Here is a 23,393-nt window from a genome sequence, read left to right on the forward strand (position 1 = left end):
AATCAACATTGTTTAACTGAACAATCACATGATAATAAATCACAGTGCATTAAGTGCCAACCACAGCCTTAAGACCTGTGTTGAACGTGCCCAAGTCTATACTTATGAGAGCACCATGTGAGCACCTGTGTGTACACGCGCTTGTTTATGTAAGGTTTATGTATAGGAGCGTCCAATAGAGAGTGTGAGGGGCCACAGATCTGCCCCCTAAAGATGTGCAGGAGACGGAGGGAGCTCCAAGTCCCAAAGATCCAGGAGTTGCCCCCGAGCACAAGAACTCCAGGGAGACTGCGACCAGAAACGCCCCTGCCCCCCTCGAGAGGCGCAGAGGATCGCCCCGGGGGGCCACAACCAGCAGCCAGCAAAGTCCTGGGAGATATCGGCGGCAAGCCCACAGGCCCGCCCGCAGCCTCCCACCCCCTAGCCGGCCGAGCTCGGGACCCAGGGGCAACCACCCCCGCCGGGGAACCAGCAGAGCCCAGGGACCCAGACCCCACCAGGCAGCCACCGGGATTGGTCAGGCAGATGCCAAAAATCTTAAACTCCCTGACCCAGGAGCCACAACCCAGGCAGACCAAGGCACCACACTCCACACCAGGTGTGGCAGGGAGAGGGGAAACGAAGATCCATATCACCAAAAGAAGTCCCAGGAGAAGGGAGGAGTCAAAGGCCCCACCTGACATACAGTCATACACAAGTACAGTCACACACTCCCTCCCTCATGCTCACACATGCACATACAACCTAAGACTTACAAAAATGCACGCCGGACACCCACTCATGCTCCCCATACACACCCTATTCACTCTGGTCTTGGTACTGCTGCACATGGGGTACAGCCATTACCGGTTCCAAGAGTTCGACCCTTTCTGCTGGGGTGCTGATGAGCAGGCTCCCCCGCCCAATTCTGAGCACAGCAATCCACCACCCCAGACCCCAACCAGACGGCCCTCACCCCCATCCTAACCTTAACCAGCTTGCGCATGCAAAAGTCTGATCGGTGACACGCTCCAGACATCTGCTTCCTGAGCACGGCCACAGTAACATTATCAAATTGGGTGTCGCCCCCTCAAAACAAATTTAACATGCAATCGTTCATGTTGGCTCATTTCCTTTTATGTTTTCTGTCTTTTATTTGTGCCTGATGCGTTTCGCTGCTGTGGAGAGGAGCACATCACCTGTTTTGTCCTCTGGTGACGCACCTCACTGATGCAGCCAGCGAGCAACGCACACTCAGCTGTTTTTGTGGTCGGTAGGTCTTTTAGGACTGCAGTTAAAAGGTAACTCATAAGGTGAATATATATGAAGCCATGTAGCAGTTTTTATTTAGGATTGAGAAGAGATGCAGGAAGATAATAAACAGGCAGGACAGAAAAATAGTCAAATAAAAACAAGTTAGTTTTTGTACCTGGTGGTTGCAACAAACAGACACAATTGAAGGTAATCAGAAGTGAGGAACAGAAAATGAAATAATTATTTTAATGTTTAGAGCAACAGGAACTCTGAGAGGCTGCAGGTGCATCAGTGAGTTTGCGGCCGCTGTGCAGGGGGAGGGGGGAGAGGGCAGAAGTCAGATGCAGAATCTACCGTTGTTAAAATAAATGTGTGTTAACTTAGAAAATGAGGAAGCAGTTTTAACTGTCAAAAACTCCAGCAAATCAAAAACTGGATTTCCCAGTTTTTGTCTACTCCTGATTGTTAAACAACGCTAATGGAGTCGAAGGCAGCCAGGGATTCGGGTCAGATGATGCTGTCTGACAATGATTATGACAAGACAAGACACGTCATGCTGAAGCCATCACTAAGTGTCCTTCTTCACAGCTGAGGAAATGATGGCCTTAAAACTAGAAGCGTCGGGGTTTTCGTATATTGATTTCCCCTGCACACAGATCTGACTGAATCCTTTAAGAGCAATTCTTTTCAGTTTGCATGTTGTGTTTACCAGCTGTCTACACCGCCTCACACACCTCCACGCCAGCTCTGGTTAACTAGCTCCTCCTAGGATCTGAATAATTAATGTAGGCTCTGACATCAATCATGTTGTTGAACTCCAGAAAATAATCCATCTCTTAAAATTTCAACTCAGTTTTTTGTTTTTCATTAATAAACATAGCAGGTGTTGAGCTATGAATACAGAAATATCTCACACTTCTCAGTAGGTGATAAAGGACACAGGGGGTTGACAGGAACTCACTTTATGTTTCTGTAACAATTCTCTTTAGTTTGGGATTATTTCATTGTTTAGCACACAAAAGTCAATCACAAAATATTGGATGATTCTGATTGCAAAATATATACACCTCAAGTGCTTTTTAGATCGACAGCTCAAGAAGGATTGGCTGAAAAATTTTAAAACTGGCAGAGAAACAATGAACAAGCTCTCAGCTCTAAAAGCTGTTGAAATACAAAGAAAAGCCTCACCAGAGCTACAGTACTATGCATAAATGAGTACACCTGCTTTAACAAGTAAAATATTTATTCATTTCTCAATAGGTCTAAGTCTAGGCCTAAGTCTCCTCCCGTTCCGGCCGGCTCGTGGGTCCCTGGAATAACAAAAAAATTAATACAAGTAAATGGAGCTAAAAGAGCTATTTTCTAGTCCGCTTTGCCTTGCGCACTGGATAGCTCATATGTTGTACTTCTGTTTAAATGACAAGTAACAATGTGTGTTACAACCACGCTAGTCAATCCCAGCGAAACCGTCCATACGGCACAATATCTCAATCCAAAATGATTCCCTATCTCTGGCTCCTTCAAAGGCAGTTCGAAACTTGGGTGTTGTGATTGATGACCAGCTGAACGTTAAAGATCAAGTGGCCTCTGTTGCTCGTTCATGCTGCTTCGTGCTGTATAACATGAAAGATCAGACCGTACGTAACACAATATGCCACCCAGCTCCTGGTGCAATCTACTGTCATCCCCACTGACTTGCTTTCATTTTATTTTTTTATTCTTCCGGCAGCTGTTGTGTCCTTGGGCAACCGTTCCTGTTGGTGGTGGTCAGAGGGACCACTGGTGCCTGTGCTTAACAACCTAGCCTCTGTGCGTCCCAGGGCAGCTGTGGCTACATTGTAGCTCATCATCTCAAGCGTGTGAATGTGTGTGTGTGAATGACTGACTGTGTTATATAGTGCCTTGGGGGGTTGTGGATCCATGGAAAGCATATTATTTACTATTCACCATGATGAAAATCTCACAATGATATTTAACTTTCCGCTCATTTTGTAATGGTTTAACCCTTCTCCTTTTTGTTGTACGTATTTATTCTGGTTAGGGTTCATGTCCCCTGCTCATTTCTATACCTTGTTTTTTTGTGCAGATCAGCTGCGGCAGGACGCTCCGCCCCACGCCATGTGTGTCCCCCAGAGTGTCGCAGCTGACTGCAATCCCCAATCACCACCCTTATTTAAGTCACGATCGCCTGTCCTTGGTGTGGCGTTGTCTTGGATGTTTGGACTAAACTTTAATGTTCCTTGTATTTTAGTCCCTCGTGTGTGACCCTCTGGTTTGGCCTTTTTCCCACCGTGTGTGGTGAATTTTTGTTATTAAAGAAAAGAGTCTTCCCCAACCTGAGCCTGGTTCTCCTTCCTGCACCTGGGTTGCTACTCGAACCCTCCCACCGTGACACATTTTCTCATTTACATCAGATCAGATCAATGTTCTCTTTCCAGCAGATGAATCCCAAATCAGTCTGCAACCAAAAGTGATGAAATAAAATAAGTTTAGGAAACTGGGATCCAAACCATAAGCAGAGAGATGCTGTAACCTTTCCAGAGCTGGAAAGTTAGAAGATAGCTATGAGTGGCTTCATGCCTGTGAGAAAGATACTCTTTATTAAAGCAATCATGTGATCCACACTCAACATGACACAGCCATTGAGTTGCAGGTTATTAAAACCATAAACCCCATTTTTCAACTCTTCTCTTTCTACATGGCAGGCATTGTGGCCATGAGGAAGTTTGAGCATTTTTAAAATAAAACTTTGCAGAATAAATTTAAAAGAACTAATCAATGTAAGGTATTCATCCACCCAACTCCACTTCTCTGTGATCCTGTTCAGGAAGTCTAGAGCACGCCAGCGCGAGAGAGGCAGGCTCAATGAAACTGTCTCATACCTTGAAGCAAAATTGAGGTTTTAGTTCATCAGACCTGGATGTGTTTGGAATACAGACAAGGCAACGCTGAACAAGCTTGTGAATGATTGCTGTGGAGATACAAACCAGTGGGACGCTGTGATGCTCCAAAATGTTTGAAACAAGACACTTATTTTTGTTTTTTATTTATTTCAAATTAAATACTTGAGGTACAACATTCTCTAAAGTTTCCTAGATTTGAAAATTATCCGGGTGAATTTGTAACCAAATTTAAATATTTTAGATGAACAGCTGCTCAGACCTGCTTGTGGAAGCAATCAAACAAAACTAGTCTCAGATTGCACAGGTGGCTTTTCTCTGATGCTAAACTGAAACTGACTGGTGCAATTAAAGCCAACAAGATGTATTTTGTAAATTGGGATGTGTGTAGGGAGCTGAGAATAATCACATAAACTGATAATAATTTACTCACCTACCCAATTATTCTAAATCAAATTGCAGATCAAACTTTCAGGATGAAAAAACTCATCTTTGTTTCCTTCAAATGCAATTTTCTACATATCAGTCAGGGTTGGAACAGCAGCAGACAATATCAGCTAAGAAAACGATGACAAAAGTGTTCAAAAAGAACTTCAAAAACCTAAAAAAAATAAAAGTTTGATGGTTGTTGATAGAAAGTTCAGAGGTCTCTAAAGCACAGCGTGATCTTTGCTCCCTTTCAGCTATTGATGGATGAAGCAGTTGGTGACCTGCTCCTTGTGTTCTTTTGTGTGATGTGACAGTAAATCAAATGTGTGTGATGTGTTTTTGATTCTGGTGCAGCAGCAGGAGGCTGGGTTCACCCGTGTTTCAGAAGTTCATGTTCCTTTAGAGCTCCGTCAGAGGAGCAGACGGCTGTGTGAAAAGGACCGGCAGTTGTTCATGATGTCCACTGATAACTTGAGCTGTCGTTGCAAGAGATTATTAATATAACATAAATGTTTCAGGAGCATTCATGTTCCCATTAAACTTGATAGTGTGATAGCTTTCTGATTATTATTGTTTATTAAGGTTGTCACTGAGCTAAAATAAACAAAATACTTCACCAGATACCGCTCCTGTTAGCTCATAACAGGAAACTCAGGTAACACACAGGGTCACTAGAAATGCTTTGATTTTAGCTAAAACATGCAGATCAGAGGTCAGAATATGGTGTCAACAACATGAAAGCATGCATCCTTTCTGCCTTGCATTCATGGTTCAGGCAACTGGAGGTGAGGTGTAGTATAGGGAATATTTTCTTGACACTATTTGGGTCCATTAATACCAACTGATGTATTATTACCTCAGATAAGTGAGGAAAAACTGTGTCCAACCTGATCCTAACCATGTGTAACCAAATCCCCTTTTTCCCCACCAGAGAACCTGAGATCCCTCTCTGTTTCTTTCCATGTCCTTTCCAAAAATGACAAAATGTCCATAACATTAAAAAGACGAAGCATTCTGGGAGATACTGATAGTTACTAACTCACAGTTACTCATTTAAATGGAATAAAAACAGAGTGATGTACTGTCAGCCTGCAGAGCCCCATTAAAGCATGATCACAGGTGGCTAAACAGTCAAATTCTGTTACTCACACATGGCCAGTTTCATGAGCGACCACAAAGGCTGAGGAGAAGCCATCCTCGTGGTTCAAAGTGCAGCTCCTCAGTGGGTGACACATCCCGGTCACAGGAGCATAACCTGGGCAACAAACAACCAGAATTATAGAAGGAAAAATGTCATGCAAAGGAATTAGATGGAAAAAAGCCCTTTGGACATAATTTGAAAAGGCTAATATGAAGGTATTTTCACTCCTACTTCAGTTAAAATGCATCCAGTGACTCACTGATGAGTAAAAGTGTTCATGCATTGAAGCATAAGTGATGATTTGCACTCAGATCCAACGATAATTCAAAAGGGTGGCATGTGTGTGCGAGTGTGCATGGCGAGTAGTCCACCACTTTGCATGTGATTAAAAACAGTTAAAGTAGCTTCTATAATTCAAAAGCACAATGAATAGTAAGAACTTGGTCTGGAAAATTGGGTTGTTAACACAAAGTTTCTTTTGCAAATTTTAGCTAAAAACATTTTTCAAAAATCTGAAAAGAACTAGCCTGTGGACCGTCATTTGCCGAAGCAAAATGATTTCACTCTACATGTCGATCTAGCCTTGCTCCATTGGACGATCTGCAGCCCCGGCCGGTCAGGTGGCTGACCAATCACAGCGCTCTGTTTGGTGGGCCAATCACAGCGCTCTATCGATTTGGTGGGCAGGATGTTACTGCGACTGAGCAAAACTAAGATGGGGATGCCACATTTGAAATGGCTTTGGCATCAACTTTGGACTATTTAGACTTGGGTTTAGACTTGGGTTTTTCTTTGAGTCAAGAGCAGATAGTGGTACCTACATTTATTTAGAAAAAGGCTGTATTTGCATCTTCTTTGACGAAGTATGGCGAACTGCCCCGTTGACCAGTTTGAAAGACAACCGTAGGTCCTGCCCCACGACTGAGTGCCATCAATGGTTGTGGTCAGACTACATATTCACATATACAGGTGCTGGCCAGTAAATTAGAATATCATCAAAAGGTTGAAAATATTTCAGTAATTCCATTCAAAACGTGAAACTTGTACATTATATTCATGCAATGCACACAGACCAATGTATTTCCAATGTTCATTACATTTAAATTTGATATTCATAAGTGACAACTAATGAAAACTCCAAATTTGGTATCTCAAAAAATTAGAATATTCTGAAAAGGCTGAATATAGAAGACACCTGCTGCCACTCTAATCAGCTGATTTACTCAAAACACCTGCAAAGGCCTTTAAAAGGTCCCTCAGTCTTGTTTTGAAGGCACCACAATCATGGGGAAGACTTCTGACTTAACAGCTGTCCAAAAGACAATCATTGACACCTTGCACAAGGAGGGCAAGACACAAAAGGTGATTGCTAAAGAAGCTGGCTGTTCGCAGAGCTCTGTGTCCAAGCACATTAACAGACAGGCGAAGGGACGGAAAAAATGTGGTAGAAAAAAGTGTACAAGCTCTAGGGATAACCGCACCCTGCAGAGAATTGTGACGACAAACCCATTCAAAAATGTGGGGGAGATCCACAAAGAGTGGACTGCAGCTGGAGTCAGCGCTTCAAGAACCACCACGAGGAGACTCATGAAAGACATGGGATTCAGGTGTCGCATTCCGTGTGTCAAGCCACTCTTGAACAAGAAACAGCGCAAGAAGCGTCTCGCCTGGGCCAAGGACAAAAAGGACTGGACTGATGCTGAGTGGTCCAAAGTTATGTTTTCTGATGAAAGCAAGTTCTGCATTTCCTTTGGAAATCAAGGACCCAGAGTCTGGAGGAAGAGCGGAGAAGCACAGAATCCACGTTGCATGAGGTCCAGTGTAAAGTTTCCACCGTCAGTGATGGTGTGGGGTGCCATGTCATCTGCCGGTGTTGGCCCACTCTGTTTCCTGAGGTCCAGGGTCAATGCAGCCGTCTACCAGGAAGTTTTAGAGCACTTCATGCTTCCTGCTGCTGACCAACTTTATGGGGATGCAGACTTCACCTTTCAACAGGACTTGGCACCTGCACACAGTGCCAAAACCACCAGCACCTGGTTCAAGGACCATGGTATCCCTGTCCTTGATTGGCCAGCAAACTCGCCTGACCTTAACCCCATAGAAAATCTATGGGGTATTGTGAAGCGGAGGATGCAATACGCTAGACCCAACAATGCAGAGGAGCTGAAGACGACTATCAGAGCAACCTGGGCTCTCATAACACCTGAGCAGTGCCACAGACTGATCGAGTCCATGCCACGCCGCATTACTGCAGTTATTGAGGCAAAAGGAGCCCCGACTAAGTATTGAGTGCTATACATGCACATTCTTTTCATGTTCATTCTTTTCAGTTGGCCAACATTAGAGAAACAAACATTTTTTCATTGGCCTTTAGAATATTCTAATTTTCTGAGATACCAGATTTGATGTTTTCATTGGTTGTCACCTATAAATATCAAAATTAAACGTAATAAACATCGGAAATACATTGGTCTGTGTGCATTGCATGAATATAATGTACAAGTTTCACGTTTTGAATGGAATTACTGAAATATTTTCAACCTTTTGATGATATTCTAATTTACTGGCCAGCACCTGTATATAGGATGGTTGCCAGGCTAGCAAAGAACATCACATAAAAGCAATCTAGAAAGCCCATCAACATCCTCACCCAGCAGACACCCAGCTGGTATAAACATTTTTTCAGTGTGATCCTTTTTAAGCAAAGCACAGACATTAAACATGACTCGATCAAGAGGTGTGCAGCGATTGAGCTTTTGGTTTGTTTCAGAAGCATGCTGGTTGCAGCCGTTCTCCTGGCGTCACTTAAGTAATTTTCATGCTTTCTGACCATCAGAAGACACTTTTGGCATGCAGGTAAAAAGCAGCAAACACAGCAGGCAGACAGCTGGTGATGAAGACTCTCGCAAGTGTTCTGGGTTATTTTGGTGGTGCTGAAAAGGAGAAATCTCAGCAGGAAGTTATTTCAATGGAAGCATAGTGGGATTACGTTTTGCTGCTTTGTGATGTGACGGTGCTTTTCCTGGACCACTTTCTAATACAGATGACTGATGGCTCCATTAACAAATGACAACATAATGAGCGTATTAAGGCTGCAGGTGAAACAGTGAAACATGAAAGCAGTTATAGAGCATGTCTATTTATCTGACAGGCAGATAGAGAGAAATCAGGAGAATGCAGATGACATTCCCATGAAGAGGCCAGCTCTGGAGCTTTGCACACCGAAGCACAAACGTGCAGCAGCAGGAGCAGCTATGGTAGAAAATATCCTTTTTATTTTATTTTATTTTTTACTAAAGTGCCATCTGCATGACAAACTCAAACAGATATTCTGCATGGGAAACCAGTTTGTACTTCCACATTTAGCTGATAAAAAACACTCCCAGCAGCTCAAAATCTTTATCTGGTTATAGAATCTACCACCTGACGGCTAAAAGTTGACGAGAAAGTGTGATAACTTGTCATGACCCCAGGATGCAGCGCAGGGTCTGGCCTAATACAATGCAAGGCGCCATAGAAACCTGGTTTGTTTTAAACGTAACACAACAGCCGCCATGGCAACATCTGTGGGTGTGATAAGCAAGCCAGGTAGCCTCCGGCCATCTTCAAAACATGACACATGAGCTTTAACTGCAAATACAGGTCAATGCCAGATATTGAGCTACAGAGACTGTTTGCTCACTCTGGAGCTAGTTTCTGTGGCGGTTTGGCTGCTCGCTTCAAATTTTGTTTTGAAGGGCTGGAAAAAAAGAAATACAGGGTGAAACAACATGTATAGCACAACACGGCTACTAGCTGCTTACATGTTTGATGTAATAATAACCTAAAAATGGGCTAAATGAACTCTTTAAACTAAGCAACATTTCTGATTTTTCTCCACATGCCAAAATTTTTCTTCATTCTTATCAAACTTTCAATTTTCCAGGGTGGCGTCAACATCAAGTCAGCAAGGTTTTGGAATGCAATAACCTTTTTTCCCGCTAGAGCAGATTTCCGTTGTCAGCTCATACGTTCAGTTTTCCATGGACCTTACCTGGGCAAGACTTGAAGCCAACCCCGTTTGTATGAATTGAAGCAGAAATCAGCACTCAGTCTGCACAGGCCTCGATCGAGATTAAATACAGTACCTTGCATACCTGCAGGACCAAAATCTTGCCTTGTGAGGTAGATGGCGTGGTCGTGATATTCGGCATGGTCTGGGTCACGTCGTTGCTGCGTGTTGGCCCATCGGCACACCTGCTCCAGGCTGCGAGATGGGTTGCCACGCTCGATCAGGCTTATAGACTGCACAGTGAGGAAGAAAAAGATGATTTTAGGCAAACTGTTAAGATTTTACTGCTTATCTTTTTCTATCAGCCCTATTTGTATGAAAGAAGACTCCTTGACATTTCATCTTTGGGTCAATTGCATGCACATCCTTTTGCTTTGAAATTTATAAGAGGATTAGATCATTCTTAGGTCATGCTGTAGAAAAGAAATGGCAGCTTGGCCAAAAATAGAGATTCACTTTTCACCTGACAAATGCTACCAGAGTGTCATGGTCTGTGTCTGGGTCTCTTTGTGTTCCTCTTGTGTCCCCTGGTCTTCAGCCCTCCAGATATTCCCTCCCAGGTCCTGTGTTCCTTCAGTCTCCCCACCATTATTTCCATAGTTCTATTATTCCAGTTTTGTGTGTGTGTGTGTGTGTGTGTGTGTGTGTGTGTGTGTGTGTGTGTGTGTGTGTGTGTGTGTGTGTGTGTGTCCTTTCCCAGTTAGGTCTGGTGTCCTCTCCTGCTCCTCCTCCCTGATTAGTTATCACTTTCACCTGGTTCTCCCCCTCACACCTGCAGCTCATCATCCTCCCATTATGCCCCAGTGTATTTAAGCCCTGTCTTGTCTCAGTGTCTTGTCGGCCCATTGTTGTTTGTTGTTTGTCAGCATTGTTTTAGTGCTCAAAGTGAGTTTTTGTCTCGTCCCCAGACTTTGTGCTCTAGGTGAGCTTTTGGTTCAAAGTCTCAGGTTTTTATGCTCCATTGGAGTTTTTTTCGGTGTCCTGGAACTCAGGATTTTTGGATTTATCGGCTCGCTGCCATTTGGATTTATATTTTGTTTCATCCTACAAATAAACTGATTATTTCTTTATATCAACTACTGCCTCATGTCATCTGGGGTTCATGCATTTTGGGTTCTAATCTCCTCCAAACCCTTCATCGTGACACAGAGTTCATAAAAAACTCATGATGTTTCAGAGCTGCTGCCCTAAGGCTGCCCTTTGTCACTGATTCTGTTCATAACTTTTATGGACAGGATTTCTAGGTGCAGCCAAGGTGTTGAGGGGATCCACTTTGGTGGCCTGAGGATCAGGTCTCTGCCTTCAGCAGATGTGGTCCTGTTGGCTTCATCAGACCGTGATCTCCAGCTTTCGTCAGGGTGGTTTGCAGCCGACTGTGAAGCAGCTGGGATGAGAATCATCTCTAAATGCATGGTCTTTTGCATAGCGGTCTCAGGTTTGTGTACAGGCTTTTATCCAAGGGTCAAAGTTCGAAAGTCCTTAACAGGTGTTCACCGGAGGGGGTGAGACCCTCCTGATGAAACAGGAAGCAAACTTGTGTATACAAAATTCAGAATGGTCTCAGATTCATGTTGGCACCTCAAGTTCTCTAGGATTGAAGAGGTGAAGTTTAAGCTTGGTGCCATCTGACACCAAGCAACTGCCTCCTTTCCATTTGATTAAAATGCTCCAGCAATGCTCGGAGGAGGGGGATTCGCCCTCCCAAACATAAAATCATGCTTCTGAAAAGTCTAAAGGTCTTACATCATTCAGTCCCTTCCAGGTTCCACATATCATTTCAAGGTCATGGTCTTGAGTCGGAAAAGGGTAGAAAGCCTTCTCCGGGTCAGGGATGAGGTCCTGCCTTAAATGAAAGCGTTTAAGTATCTTGGGGTCTTGTTTATGAGTGAGGGAAAGATGGAGCATGAGATCGATAGGTGGATTGGTGCTGCATCTGCAGTGATGCGGGCGTTGTATTGATATGTCGTGGTGAAGAGAGAGCTGGGCCGGAAGGCAAAGCTCTCGATTTACCGGTTGATCTACATTCCTACCCTCACCTATGGTCACAAGCTTTGGGTAGAGACCGAAAGAACGAGATTGTGGATACAAGCGGCTAAAGTGAGTTTTCTCTGCAGGCTGGCTGGGCTCTCCCTTAGAGATAGGGTGAGAAGCTCGGTCATCCGGGAGGGGCTTGGAGTAGATCTGCTGCTCCTCCTTATTGAGAGGTTCCAGTTGAGGTGGCTCGGGCATCTGGTTAGGATGCCTTCTGAACGTCTCCCTGGTGAGGTTTTCTGTGCACGTCCAACCGGGAGGAGACCTAAAGGTAGACCCAGGACATGCTGGAGGGAGTATGTCTCTCGGCTGGCCAGGCAACGGCTTGGGATTCCTCCAGAGGAGCTGGCCCAAGTGGCTGGGGAGAGGGAAGTCTGGGCCTCCCTGCTTAGGCTGCTGCCCTCACGACCCGACCTCATGGATGGATGGATGGATGGATAGTTTTGTTGGTTTGCTACTTGTTTAAGGTTAAAATCAAAAGCCGTAATAACACTGGTACAATGTAAACTTATTACAATAGACTCTAATGATAGTGGGTATGTTACAAAGTCTAGCCTAGGAATGGTGTTGGTATACGAGGCTCCAAAGGAAAACCTGCTCAGGGTGTGCCGTGCTCCGCAGTGATGAACACTTTATATTTGAGGACAAAAACAAAAACAACACTGATTGCTTTTTGTTTGCTTAGAGTCTTGTTCCAAAATGACACAGGATGACTCTAGGCTCTGAAGGGGTTTTGGTGGAGGATGACTGTCTGGAGTTTCCATTTCATCATTTTCTTTTCTTTCTTTCTGCAGATTTCATGCTGGAGCTCAGTCTGTCTGCCTTGTTTTGAGTCCAATCAAAACTGAAGGCAACGTAAAATAGTTTCTGGGCAGCAACAGTAGGATTCAAATGACAGTTCTGTTTCATGGCACATAATGAAAGTGTTTAACGACTCCTGAACTGAATTTCTGCCTAAGAAAAAAAAGTGTTTGCAAAATGTTGACAGAAACAAAATGCATTGATCTGCTAATGTCTTCGTAAATAGAACAAATGTACAAAGCCTGAATGATTTTTTTATTTATATATTTCTTTTTCAAAGTTAATGTCAGTTGTGGTAAAGAGCTGGTGGAAAGTCTTCTAATTGGAATTTAATTAGAATTACCAATTACCCTTAATTAGCTTGTTTAAACTCACTGAAGTGGAAAAAAATATGTACACATTAAAAGACTGACAGCAGTGTTTTCACAGCTCACCTGCCGATACCCAACCATTATCATCCGGACAAGGACAATGTTGATATCAGTTCCCAAAGACTCATCGTGGTAGATTTCATCAACCTAAAAGAAAGGCAAAAAAAGTTTGTATTAATTAAAAATCTGAACTGAAATTCACGCAAGTGCCCTTGGGTATTTTCTTGAATGTTATCACCAGGATTCTGACACTGAGCAGAACACATGACTGAGCTCATGAGAGTTACTGTCTGTAGGAGGGGAAGTAAACTGTTGCTAATCAAGATGAAAACCTAAAATTTGTGTGGGCATGATTTTAAACAGACTTTAGTAAACAACAGCAGAGATCACTGGTTTTGTCTCCAGTTTCCATGACATCATTTGCTAAATGGATTCAAACAATAATTCAAATCTCTAATTTTGGCTTCATTTATCAGAGGCATGCAGATGAAGAATAAAACATGAAAAATAACAAAATTATAAATAGTCAATTAAATTGTTAAAATGCATCTTGCCTTTCACTTTTGCTGCTTTTAAAGAAACTAATTTAGTTTTGATCAAATTTCAAAGACTTTTTTCTTATGTGCTGATTCACTACAGCAGCCATCTTGAATGGAGTTGGCACTAAAAGTTAACCAGCTGCAGATTTACATCCAACGCTACCATTCTGAAAATTTCATCAAAAGCTGTGAAGTGGCTCATGAGACATTTTACATATACATGCAAGCGGAAACCTTTTGAAGAAGGGCAATAAAAAAGCACAGTCGGTGGTTCTCATCTCTCTGCCACCCTTGACTACAATCATGCAATTCAGAAATGAACCAAAAAGTGATTCCAGAACTGATTTTTAGCATTTTCTACAACAACCGTCATTTTGGAAGTTGACTTGGTTGCGATTTACCATTTAAGCCACTAGATGTCACCAAACAACACAAGTGAGGTGGTAAAGCGATTCAACAGAAACTTTTCTAGATATTTTTTCCACCATTTATTAGAAATACGAAACACGTAACCAAAATACCAAATTCTTTGTGAATTGACTCTTCAAGAAAACCACTTTAGTCTCAAAGACTGTCACAGTTTTATTTAAAACCACAGGCCAAGCTAGGGTTTCATTCATATCCTGAGTTCTGCCTCCAATTGAGTATGACTCTTTTTATAAACTGTTAACTGGATGTTGGCGCTCATTTGGAGCCACTTGAAACCAGTTTTCTGCTGCTTTGGTCTGATTATGGAATTCATGAGAGACTTGGGAGAACTCATATTTAGCCTCATTAATAATACGTTTAGAGTCAAAGAAGTTTAGAATAGCAATAAACAGAAGTTAATTTAAATTCACCAAGCATGGTCATATTTCTTCCTTTTAGTGCCAGTGGGCTGCCTGCCCGTGATCAGCTGAAAGTTTTACAAGCTTACCCAATAATTCACTGCAACACATGAACATAAGTCATTATAATCTGGCTCATTATTTGTAAGGTTTTACTAGAAATAAAACACTGACAAGCTACTTCAGGTCAATGAAGTCGTAAATCATTTCCAACTGAAAGATTTTCAAAATAAGAGTTTATCATGGCAGGCACTTTTCACAGGTCCTGTTAAATCAGCGTGTTACATCAAAATGCATTTCATTTCCTCTAAGTTTATGCAAGAGCAAAAGTTTCAGACTATTCAAGAGTGGAATATGCAGTAAATGTATACATGCTATCAGTACGTATGCTTCGCCCTCTGTAGAATTGGGCTGCTTAGTAAATGTTTCATTGACATTACAACTGTTTGAGCACAGATCTTGAGAAATCCTTCTAGTAAAATAAGCCAGGAGAGACAAATCTGGGTTGCAGTTCAACTATAATGCTTCCTTCCAACAAAATTACAATCACTTAAAAAAGCTGCCAAAATGTATGTCAAATAAAAGGCTTCAGTTTAAGAGAGCAACAAGAACACTTTTCATGAGTGCAGCACATGAAGATATTCATTATGAGCCACCATGGCAGGTGCTATTAGAGCTGTTTTGTTGTTTTTGACATGTAATTAAAAATCACAGCTGGTTACTGTAAATTTAGCATTAGCTGCCCCACATGTCACCACAGATGATAACATTCCACATTTGGATTTCTGACCAAGGACTTTTGACAAAAGGCCATTTTTGAAATGAGAATGCATTAAGGGCTGCTGATAAACAGAACAAAGGGTCTGGTACCGGTGCAAACTGAAATTATTTCATTTGTCTGCCTCAATAAAATACAACAATGTAGGAAATTATGGTTAGAAATTTTAAGACCAATACTTTCATGCTGCGATGGGTGCCTAACATGACTTGAACCTGTGACTGACAATTTCAGGTCTTAGCCTTTTAAAAAGGCCCGTGGGAAATGTTTTAATAAAGGATTCTCAAATTTAGCTTTAAGTTGGTGACACAAAAAACCATTATCTCCTGATTATTAAAAAAAAATTAAACAAGAGTGAAAATCATCCCACAGCTTGACCTAACTACAGGTGCTGGTCATAAAATTAGAATATCATAACAAAGTGGATTTATTTCAGTAATTATGTTAAAAAGGTGAAACTTGTATATTAGATTTATTCATTCACTTGATACAAATGATAGTTAGTGGAGACTTACGGTGGAGACTTTACAAATAATGCATTGATAATGCAATGTGTACTTCTCTTCAGGCTTGCATGCAAAAAACATGTTGCCTCTAGTCGTCACACTATTAGGGACTTAGTTTCTCCTTTTCTGGTCTTAACTGCTAATAATCTTCACATGTTTCTTCTTTCTGAATGGCTATTATAAAGAACATGACATGAATTTACTCAATACTTTAAAAATGTTTACTGGCAGCATGCAGCTGTTGTCTAGAAATGGTTGTGTGGCTAATTAAGGTCACTGAGGCCTGAGGTGAGGTCCAACGATTCCATTACTGCTGCAGCAGATCAGCTATTATCAGCCCCCACTGCTTACATAAAAGATGAGAAACAGGATGCTCACCAACTAAATAAGTGGAGTGTAACGTATAGTGTCTCTTTTAATGAAAACTGAAACGTTTTTGCTGTTGGAGTTCTTGTTTTTGTTGGTTTTTAATTCCTAAGGTTGTGATTGGGTTATATTATGTTGTGATCAACTGCATGGGGGTGCAGCCAGTAGCAATGGTGGCTTGCAGGAAGAAGGTTAGACGTTTGAATGCCAGTTAGCATGCTCTCCTCATGCATCATTGGGCTTTCCTCCAGCAGACCAAACCATGCTTGTTAGGTTAAGCTGTGAGTCGCTTGAGATAAAAGTGTGCAACATGCATGATTGACTATTTGGTCTCAGTAGCTTGGTAGTCTCACCTTACCTTGTTATTATTTCAGTGTCATTATGGCCGTATGTTATTTTATGGCCACAATGACCCCAAAGTAAAAAAAAAATGCAAAGAAGACCATTTACTGGTGAGTTGTTCGTGAAACAGATTAAAACAAAAGGCTAAAGTTTTTCTTCTCCCCGAACACCAGCCATTGTGTTATTATAACTCTCGTGGGTAAAAATGATGACTTTGCATGAGAAAATCTCTGTCACCAAAGGAAATCTGTCCTGGCGTTGGTCCATAAGGTCAGTCACGCCCAAAGCATTTAAACAAATGCTTCGAGTACAGAGAACCAGTCAGGCAAATAAATGCTAGAGAAACCCTGGGTGACAACACACTCCCAGATTTCTAACTCAGTCTTCTTTCTGGGTCAGTACTGACCTACATACGTGTGTTTCTATTGGTCCATAGATGAGAGGGTGTGGACAGCTTCCAAAATAGCATCATAAAAGTTTCATTACGACATCGGTAAATATTTTGGTGTTGTTTTTTCTTACAGAACTCAGATCCATGCATTCCAAACTTTTTGGTGCGTCCAGTTGAGGGATGGGCCAACCCCAACACATCCTGGGATAATTACTAAACCAGGAGGAGCACTGAGGACTAAAACATTTAACTTTGTGGCTGGAAATGAGACTAGCAGCTGTGGTCTGCAGGCGCTAGGTGTCCCTGGCCTGTGTGCAGCATCACATTGACACGGACAAAACCTGGGTGCCGGTCAAACAACGCAGCCATTGTGCTGCAGAGATCTCACCAGTCACCTTTGCTTTGTGCAGACAGGATGTTCAGTAATCAATCCCTCAGGGAGAGTTTCTCCAGGTGGTACTACACATTCTGCAGCCACGCAGCAGGGATTCAAAGGGATTTGAGCGGGCAGAGCTCGTTCAGACACAGCAAGCCTGTGGCTTATGTGGAGCGTTAAAGGAGTTTGACCCTCATTTGTTTAAAATGCATCATTCTTCTTGCTAAAATGTGCACTTTTCCTGTAAACTCATGGGAATACACGAACAAAACTTTGAAGTAGCAGTTTCTATTTATTGTGTAACACATTAAGCTGTACCTGACTGATTTCTCCAAATCCACTACCCCCTGCCAGCACTTTAAAACACCTTTAAGTAATCAGAATGCATCACACTCCTGAGTTTCTCACAGCCACGTCACAGCACAGTCAAGGTCAGAATAAAACTAACAATCTCTCTGCTAAAGGCATTTGGGAGCAGACTGTGGATATAAACATCTAATTAAATAAACACATCATTGTCTAAGAAGAGCTTGGCAGTGCAAACACGCTTCTGGCACCGTTTTCCATGGCTGCCATGCACAGCTCCCACTCAACTTTCTAAGTGGTCTAATGCAGCTAATCAGGTGGCCGTGCAGGCTCCAAATGGTAACTGTTACAGAGTGAAACCAGCTCCCTGTGAAAATCTGACTTGAGGGATTTGGGTCCAGTAAGTAGATTATGGTGGTGGGAGCTGGTGGAACCTATAAGGAATGAGCTGATTATATATATATATATATATATATATATATATATATATATATATATATATATATATGTATATATAGTTTACTATTTCGTTTTGTGCATTTTTTTTTTTTTTTGCTTTTGTTATCCATCCATCCATCCATGCATTTTCTGAACCCACTTGTCCATGTGGTGTTGCCGGGGGGTGGGGGTGGGGGGTGGGTGGGGGGGGGGGGGGGTATCTCCAGCGGTCAATGGGCAGTTAGGCGGGGTACACCCTGGACAGAGAGCCAGTCCATCGCAGGACAACACAGAGACACACAGGACAAACAATCATGCGCACACACACACACACACACACACACCTAAGGACAATTTAGACAGACCAATCAACCTAACAGTCATGTTTTTGGACTGTGGGAGGAAGCCGGAGCACCGGGAGAGAACCCACGCATGCACAGGGAGAACATGCAAACTCCATGCAGAAAGATCTCAGGCCGGGAAGCAAACCCAGGACCTTCTTGCTGCAAGACAACAGCTCTAACCACTGTGCCACTGCGCAGCCCTCTGTAATCCATCAGCAGTAAAATAAATCAATAAATCAATAAATAAATAAATAGTGCAGCCAATCCACTAAAAGATTAAATTACAAATAAATGTTACCAAACTTTGCAGAAATCATGTTTATGTAAGGCTGCAATGATTAATTAGAACACTAATTTTGCCTTTGTGGGGTTTTTCTTTGATACCCAGGTCATTGTTCAAGTTAAATCATGTTGTTATCTGTAACAAAAACAAACAATACAGCTCTGATTGCTGTTTTTGTCTCCTGATTACAGCTGCAGGCATGAATTAATCATGTTTTAGTCTGATATTCTTATTATTCAGCTCTTCTGTCTTTGTATAGATTCAGAACATTTCAGTTAAAACCAAGACTTTAGGAAATTTGTGCAGACTTGAACTTAAAGACAAAACAATTGGCTCAAAACTCAAGATTTGAAAGGTCAACTTAACTCATATTTTTAATGCATGTGCCGTGGTCTCTAGTAGGATGAATGCCTTGTAAGTCGTACTCTGGGGAAAAAACCTCCAGTGCGCCTGTTTCAGGACGTAAAGGTCAGCCGCAGCTTCAGACGACAGGATCTAGAGTCTTATTTCCCCACATTTGGACATCTCTCTTATGATTGGCTAACAGAAACATGACTCTACCACTGGCTCCATTTTCTCTGTAACTGCAATTGATGTTTTATCCCCACAAATAACAAGCCTGAAGAAGTTCTGTTGTGTGGTGGAGTTGCTAATGCTAACGGTTAGCTTGTACTAGCCAAGACGTGCTGTTTCCTGGACGCTAAACCAGCAACAGCCTTCCCCGTCATGGATCAAGATGGGTGAGTCCATGAATGTTAAGTGACAATGTGACGTAGATCTGTCAGACTTTTCAAATACTAGAGTTTCATCGTCTAGTTCCTATCAGAAACAATTGCAGGAGATAAGTGTAGGAGACTATTTTCATGTTCAGCCTGCATGGAAAACAGAATATAAACAGAAATATGAATAAAAAATGTTTTTTTCAGTTAACCTACTGTTTAAATATTTTTGAAGCTAACATCTCACCAGGCTGCTGCTGTTAACATTCTGACCTGAGCTTTTGTTCAAGGTGCATTTTTAATTCCCCCTAATTAGTATTAACGGGACCGAATAATTATGTCATGAACAAAAAAGGAGAACTAAGATTGGGCTTGAAAGCTTCGAAGTTCCAAATTAAAAAAAGAACATTAGAATTGTGAAACATCTCACAAGGAAAATATTATCAAAAGCAATTCTTGAATAAAACATGTTTAATGTGAACAGAATAAATAATTATGGTGTAAAAAAAGCCAGCGTCTATGTATTTTTTCTCAGGATATTGACTTCCAAAACTTTATAACTTCAACTTTTATAGACTACAGTTTTATTTATGTTCAGAGCGCAGCAGCTCGCCTCTTAACAGAAAGTAAGATGTAGCTCCAACTTTAAATGTGCTTTAAAATTTTGTTTGACTTGTTCTTTGATATTTTAAGGATCCACACTTGACTTTTAAAAATTCTTATAATTTCTAACTGTTATCAACAGTTAATGCACCAAACACTGTGCTAAAAGCTCATTAGTTGCAGCTCTTTTTTTTTCTGCCTGGCACTCGCAGAGTACAGTCGCTTCTGCTTTTGCTCCCTTATCTTTTTTCCCAAGGCTCTTTGTCCTGTCTGCCTACAGAGTGCTTCTCTGCATTTCTTCTGGAAATCCCTATTTTTTAGAAATGGATTTAATTAATTGGTCATTCAACGCGATTGATAAGATTTTTTCTACGATGAGAACGGAGGAGGGGGCTCCCACTTGCCCTCAAGGGACACACGCTGCGGGATATGCGCTCGATTCCTGGAAGGTCTGGAGGGTCGTATGCCTCTCAGTTGTCCATTGAGGATGTCGAAGACATGTGGATATTTGGCTTGATGATCACTGGATTTCTTCTGATTGGAGTGGGAGGATATCTGGTTTTCTGGAAATTTGGGAAGACGGGAGCGATTGGAGTGCAACCCGCACCCACGGAAAGCACTGCCCGGGCGGTGACCTCACAGACTGGGACGTTACTCGAGGTGAATCGTAAGCTGGACAATGTCCTTGCTGCGTTACCGGTATTAGTGCGCAAAATGGACGTCATCTCAGAGAGGGTCACCGGATGGTGTGGGGATGATTAGAACCTAAATTGGCTTCACTGGAGGACTTGAATGATCAATACAGACTTCAAGGCAGAGAGGAAAATTATCTCTGCCTGACCCAAACAAAGTCTTGTTATCCAAATCTGACGCCAAGGCAGCCTTGAGCTGCTAACAACAACCCCCATGAAGGAAGGAATGCAGACAGATGCTGTGAGAACCCGACCTACCCCCCCGCCTTCAGATTGTGGACTTCTGCCTAGCGAGGTCATCAACCTGCAGGACCTCAATGTGCTCTGCGCTCCTCCCAATATCTCCCTCCCACCTGTGGATACAGTTGGCTGGGTGCCACACAGGGCTGCTCCCACTGGGGAAACAGGATCCCAGAACCCCCCCCCCCCCCCCCCCCCTATCGGTGTCTCATGGTGTGAACTGTGATGTTCGCGCTTATATGTTAGAGGCGTTTTTTTTTTTTTTTTTTTTTTTTGCATAGTAGAGCTACGCCCTGCCGGGAGTAACTCTGGTATGCCTTTTTTCCCTCCCCCAATTTATCCTCATGTAATTCCCTTTTCATCTATTAAGGTAGCGCGACTCGTGTTGCGAAGGACCACAGTCACCAATTCTTGCCATGTGTCTTGCCCATGTATGTCTGATCTCTGAATTGTGTGTACTGAAACTCAATTTCAGCTCTCTGTATGTCTTGCACATGTGGTAGAATTGACAATAAAACTGACTTTGACTTTGACTCTGCACTTCATGGATCTGCACAATAAGGTGGAGAGATCTTTAGAAGATATTTATCTAAAGGTGGACTTACGATGTTCATTAGGGTGAGGACATAATTTTGCACATGCTCCTTTCCATGAAAGCGCACCACCGAGTCGTCCACAGCCAGCAGCACTTCAATGTTGTAGTTGTCTTTCTTGGCGTGTCTCCTCTTACGTTCAGACTCTGAAAGTTTGTGTTCGATGAGATCCAGAGCAGCCGTGAGGTCTGCGATTCCAACATCTGCTACTGTGAGACACAAGTAGGACATTAACAAATCAGTCAACAGACAGCTGGAAACTCCCACATCTGTATGTCCCCACTGATTAATCTGATCTGGTGTGAAACCACACTCTGCCTCTGAAAGAGAAGGCAAGGTAGGTGGAATCCTTTGAGTCTAACTCGATTGATCAAAGTGTTTGATTTCTTATTAACACACTCAGACACCCGGACTTGAAATGTGTATCTTTTTCCTAAAGAAATAATGCATATGTGCATTTGTACAAGATAGATGAGACCTCTTACAGTCATGATGCAGTATAATAACTAAAGTAACTTTTGCAAATTGTCTGCAGTTGTCACTGACAGGAGTAATGCAACCACAATAAATGTTCAGATTTTTATACCTAAAATGTTGACGATCTGAAATGATGCAGTGGTTTAATTTGTTTAGCAAATAATAAAACACCAGAGTTGATAATAGGCTGTATTTTGTCAAGAACTGAACTCAGAAGACCCGTGAAGACGCAAACACAGTAAAAATATATAAAAAGTCTTTATTTAATGCAGAGGTACCTGGAGGGCAAGGCTGAGGCAGGTTCAGAGGCAGGCTAAGGTCAAGGTGGCAGGCAGAAAGCAAGGCAGGGGTCAGGCAAAAAAAACAAGGTCCAGAGGCAAAGATCAGGCAGGGTGGATGGCTGAAGAACTACTGACAAGGCTGTAATAATCTGGCACCAGTTGACTGGATGGCTGGTTCTTTTATAGCAGGGGAAGCAGGTGAATGGGATGAGGCTGATTACAGGAGCAGGTGGAATGAATGGAGCTGATTGAAGCTGACAGAGGTTGCTGGGGAAAGCAGGGCTTGGCTGGAGCTTGGTGAGAGGAACCAGGTGAGCTAAATGAAGGTATAATGAGGAAGCGGAGGAGGGTGAAGGATGGGAGTCATGACAGTATTTACTATTTTAGGGGCAGCAGTAATCGGAAGGTTGCAGGTTTGATCCCGGCTCCAGACAGAGAACTCTGCTGTTGTGTCCTTGGGCAAGACACAACCCACCTTGCAGCCTCGCCTCTGTCAGTGCACCCCAGGGCAGCTGTGGCTACATTGTACTTCATCATCAACAGTGTGTGAATGTGTGTGCGAATGAATGAATGAATGATACACTGTAGTGTAAAGCGCTTTGGAGTCCTCGACTCTGAAAGGTGCTATACAAGTGTGGGTCATTTATCATTTAGCCTGTTTGATAGCGAAATATACAAAAGGAGACCTGAGCCTCTGCTTTTATGTGGTGCTGCTGACTTCATCAGAACGTGATCTCTGGCTTTTGCTGGAGCGGTTCGCAGCCGTGAAGCAGCTGGGATGAGACTCAGCTCCTAAATGCAAGACCATGGTCTTGAATTGGAAAAGGGTAGAATGCCTTCATTTGCTTAAATGCTCCAGCAATGCTTTTTTTTTGGGGGGGGGGGGGTGACATGCTCTCAAAAGTTCTAAAGGTCTCAATCTACATCCTGTCCCCTCCAGGTTCCACGCTTCATTTCAAGGTCATGGTCTTGAGTTGGAAAAGGGTAGAATGCCTTCTCCGGGTCAGGGATGAGGTCCTGTCCCAAGTGGAGACATTTAATATCTCGGGACCTTGTTCACGGGTGAGCAAAAGGTGGAGCATGAGCTCGACAGGCAGACTGGTGCTGCGTCTGCAGTGATGCGGGTGTTGTACCGATCCGTCATGGTGAAGAGAGAACTGAGCCAGAAGGAAAAGCTCTGGATCTACGCTCCTACCCTCACCTATGGTCACGAGCTTTGGGTAGTGAACAAAAGCATGAGATCACAGATACGAGTGGCTGAAATTAGTTTTCTCTGCAGGGTGGCTGGGCTCTCCCTTAGAGATAGGGTGAGAAGCTTGGTCATCCTGGAGGTGC

At 42.7% G+C, this 23,393-nt stretch overlaps 1 protein-coding gene across 3 annotated transcripts in view; it reads right to left on the bottom strand.

Moving 5' to 3' along the window:
- Nucleotides 1-23,393, bottom strand: part of LOC107387834 (A disintegrin and metalloproteinase with thrombospondin motifs 14) — a 69,187-nt gene that overhangs the window by 21,276 nt on the left and 24,518 nt on the right. The window contains exons 4-7 of one of the 3 annotated variants that reach the window (XM_070545675.1): nucleotides 21,313-21,506; nucleotides 13,021-13,104; nucleotides 9,831-9,987; nucleotides 5,712-5,817 (exon numbers count right to left, since the gene is read on the bottom strand). In XM_070545675.1, coding sequence (XP_070401776.1) covers nucleotides 5,712-5,817; nucleotides 9,831-9,987; nucleotides 13,021-13,104; nucleotides 21,313-21,506 — 541 coding nt within the window. Of the gene's footprint in view, nucleotides 1-5,711; nucleotides 5,818-9,830; nucleotides 9,988-13,020; nucleotides 13,105-21,312; nucleotides 21,510-23,393 lie in introns of all 3 variants that reach the window. The other 2 variants (XM_015963043.3, XM_015963040.3) reach the window with 2 other exon arrangements.

Source organism: Nothobranchius furzeri, chromosome 16, assembly GCF_043380555.1.
Source record: "Nothobranchius furzeri strain GRZ-AD chromosome 16, NfurGRZ-RIMD1, whole genome shotgun sequence".
In the NCBI taxonomy this organism is placed as follows: Eukaryota; Metazoa; Chordata; class Actinopteri; order Cyprinodontiformes; family Nothobranchiidae; genus Nothobranchius; species Nothobranchius furzeri.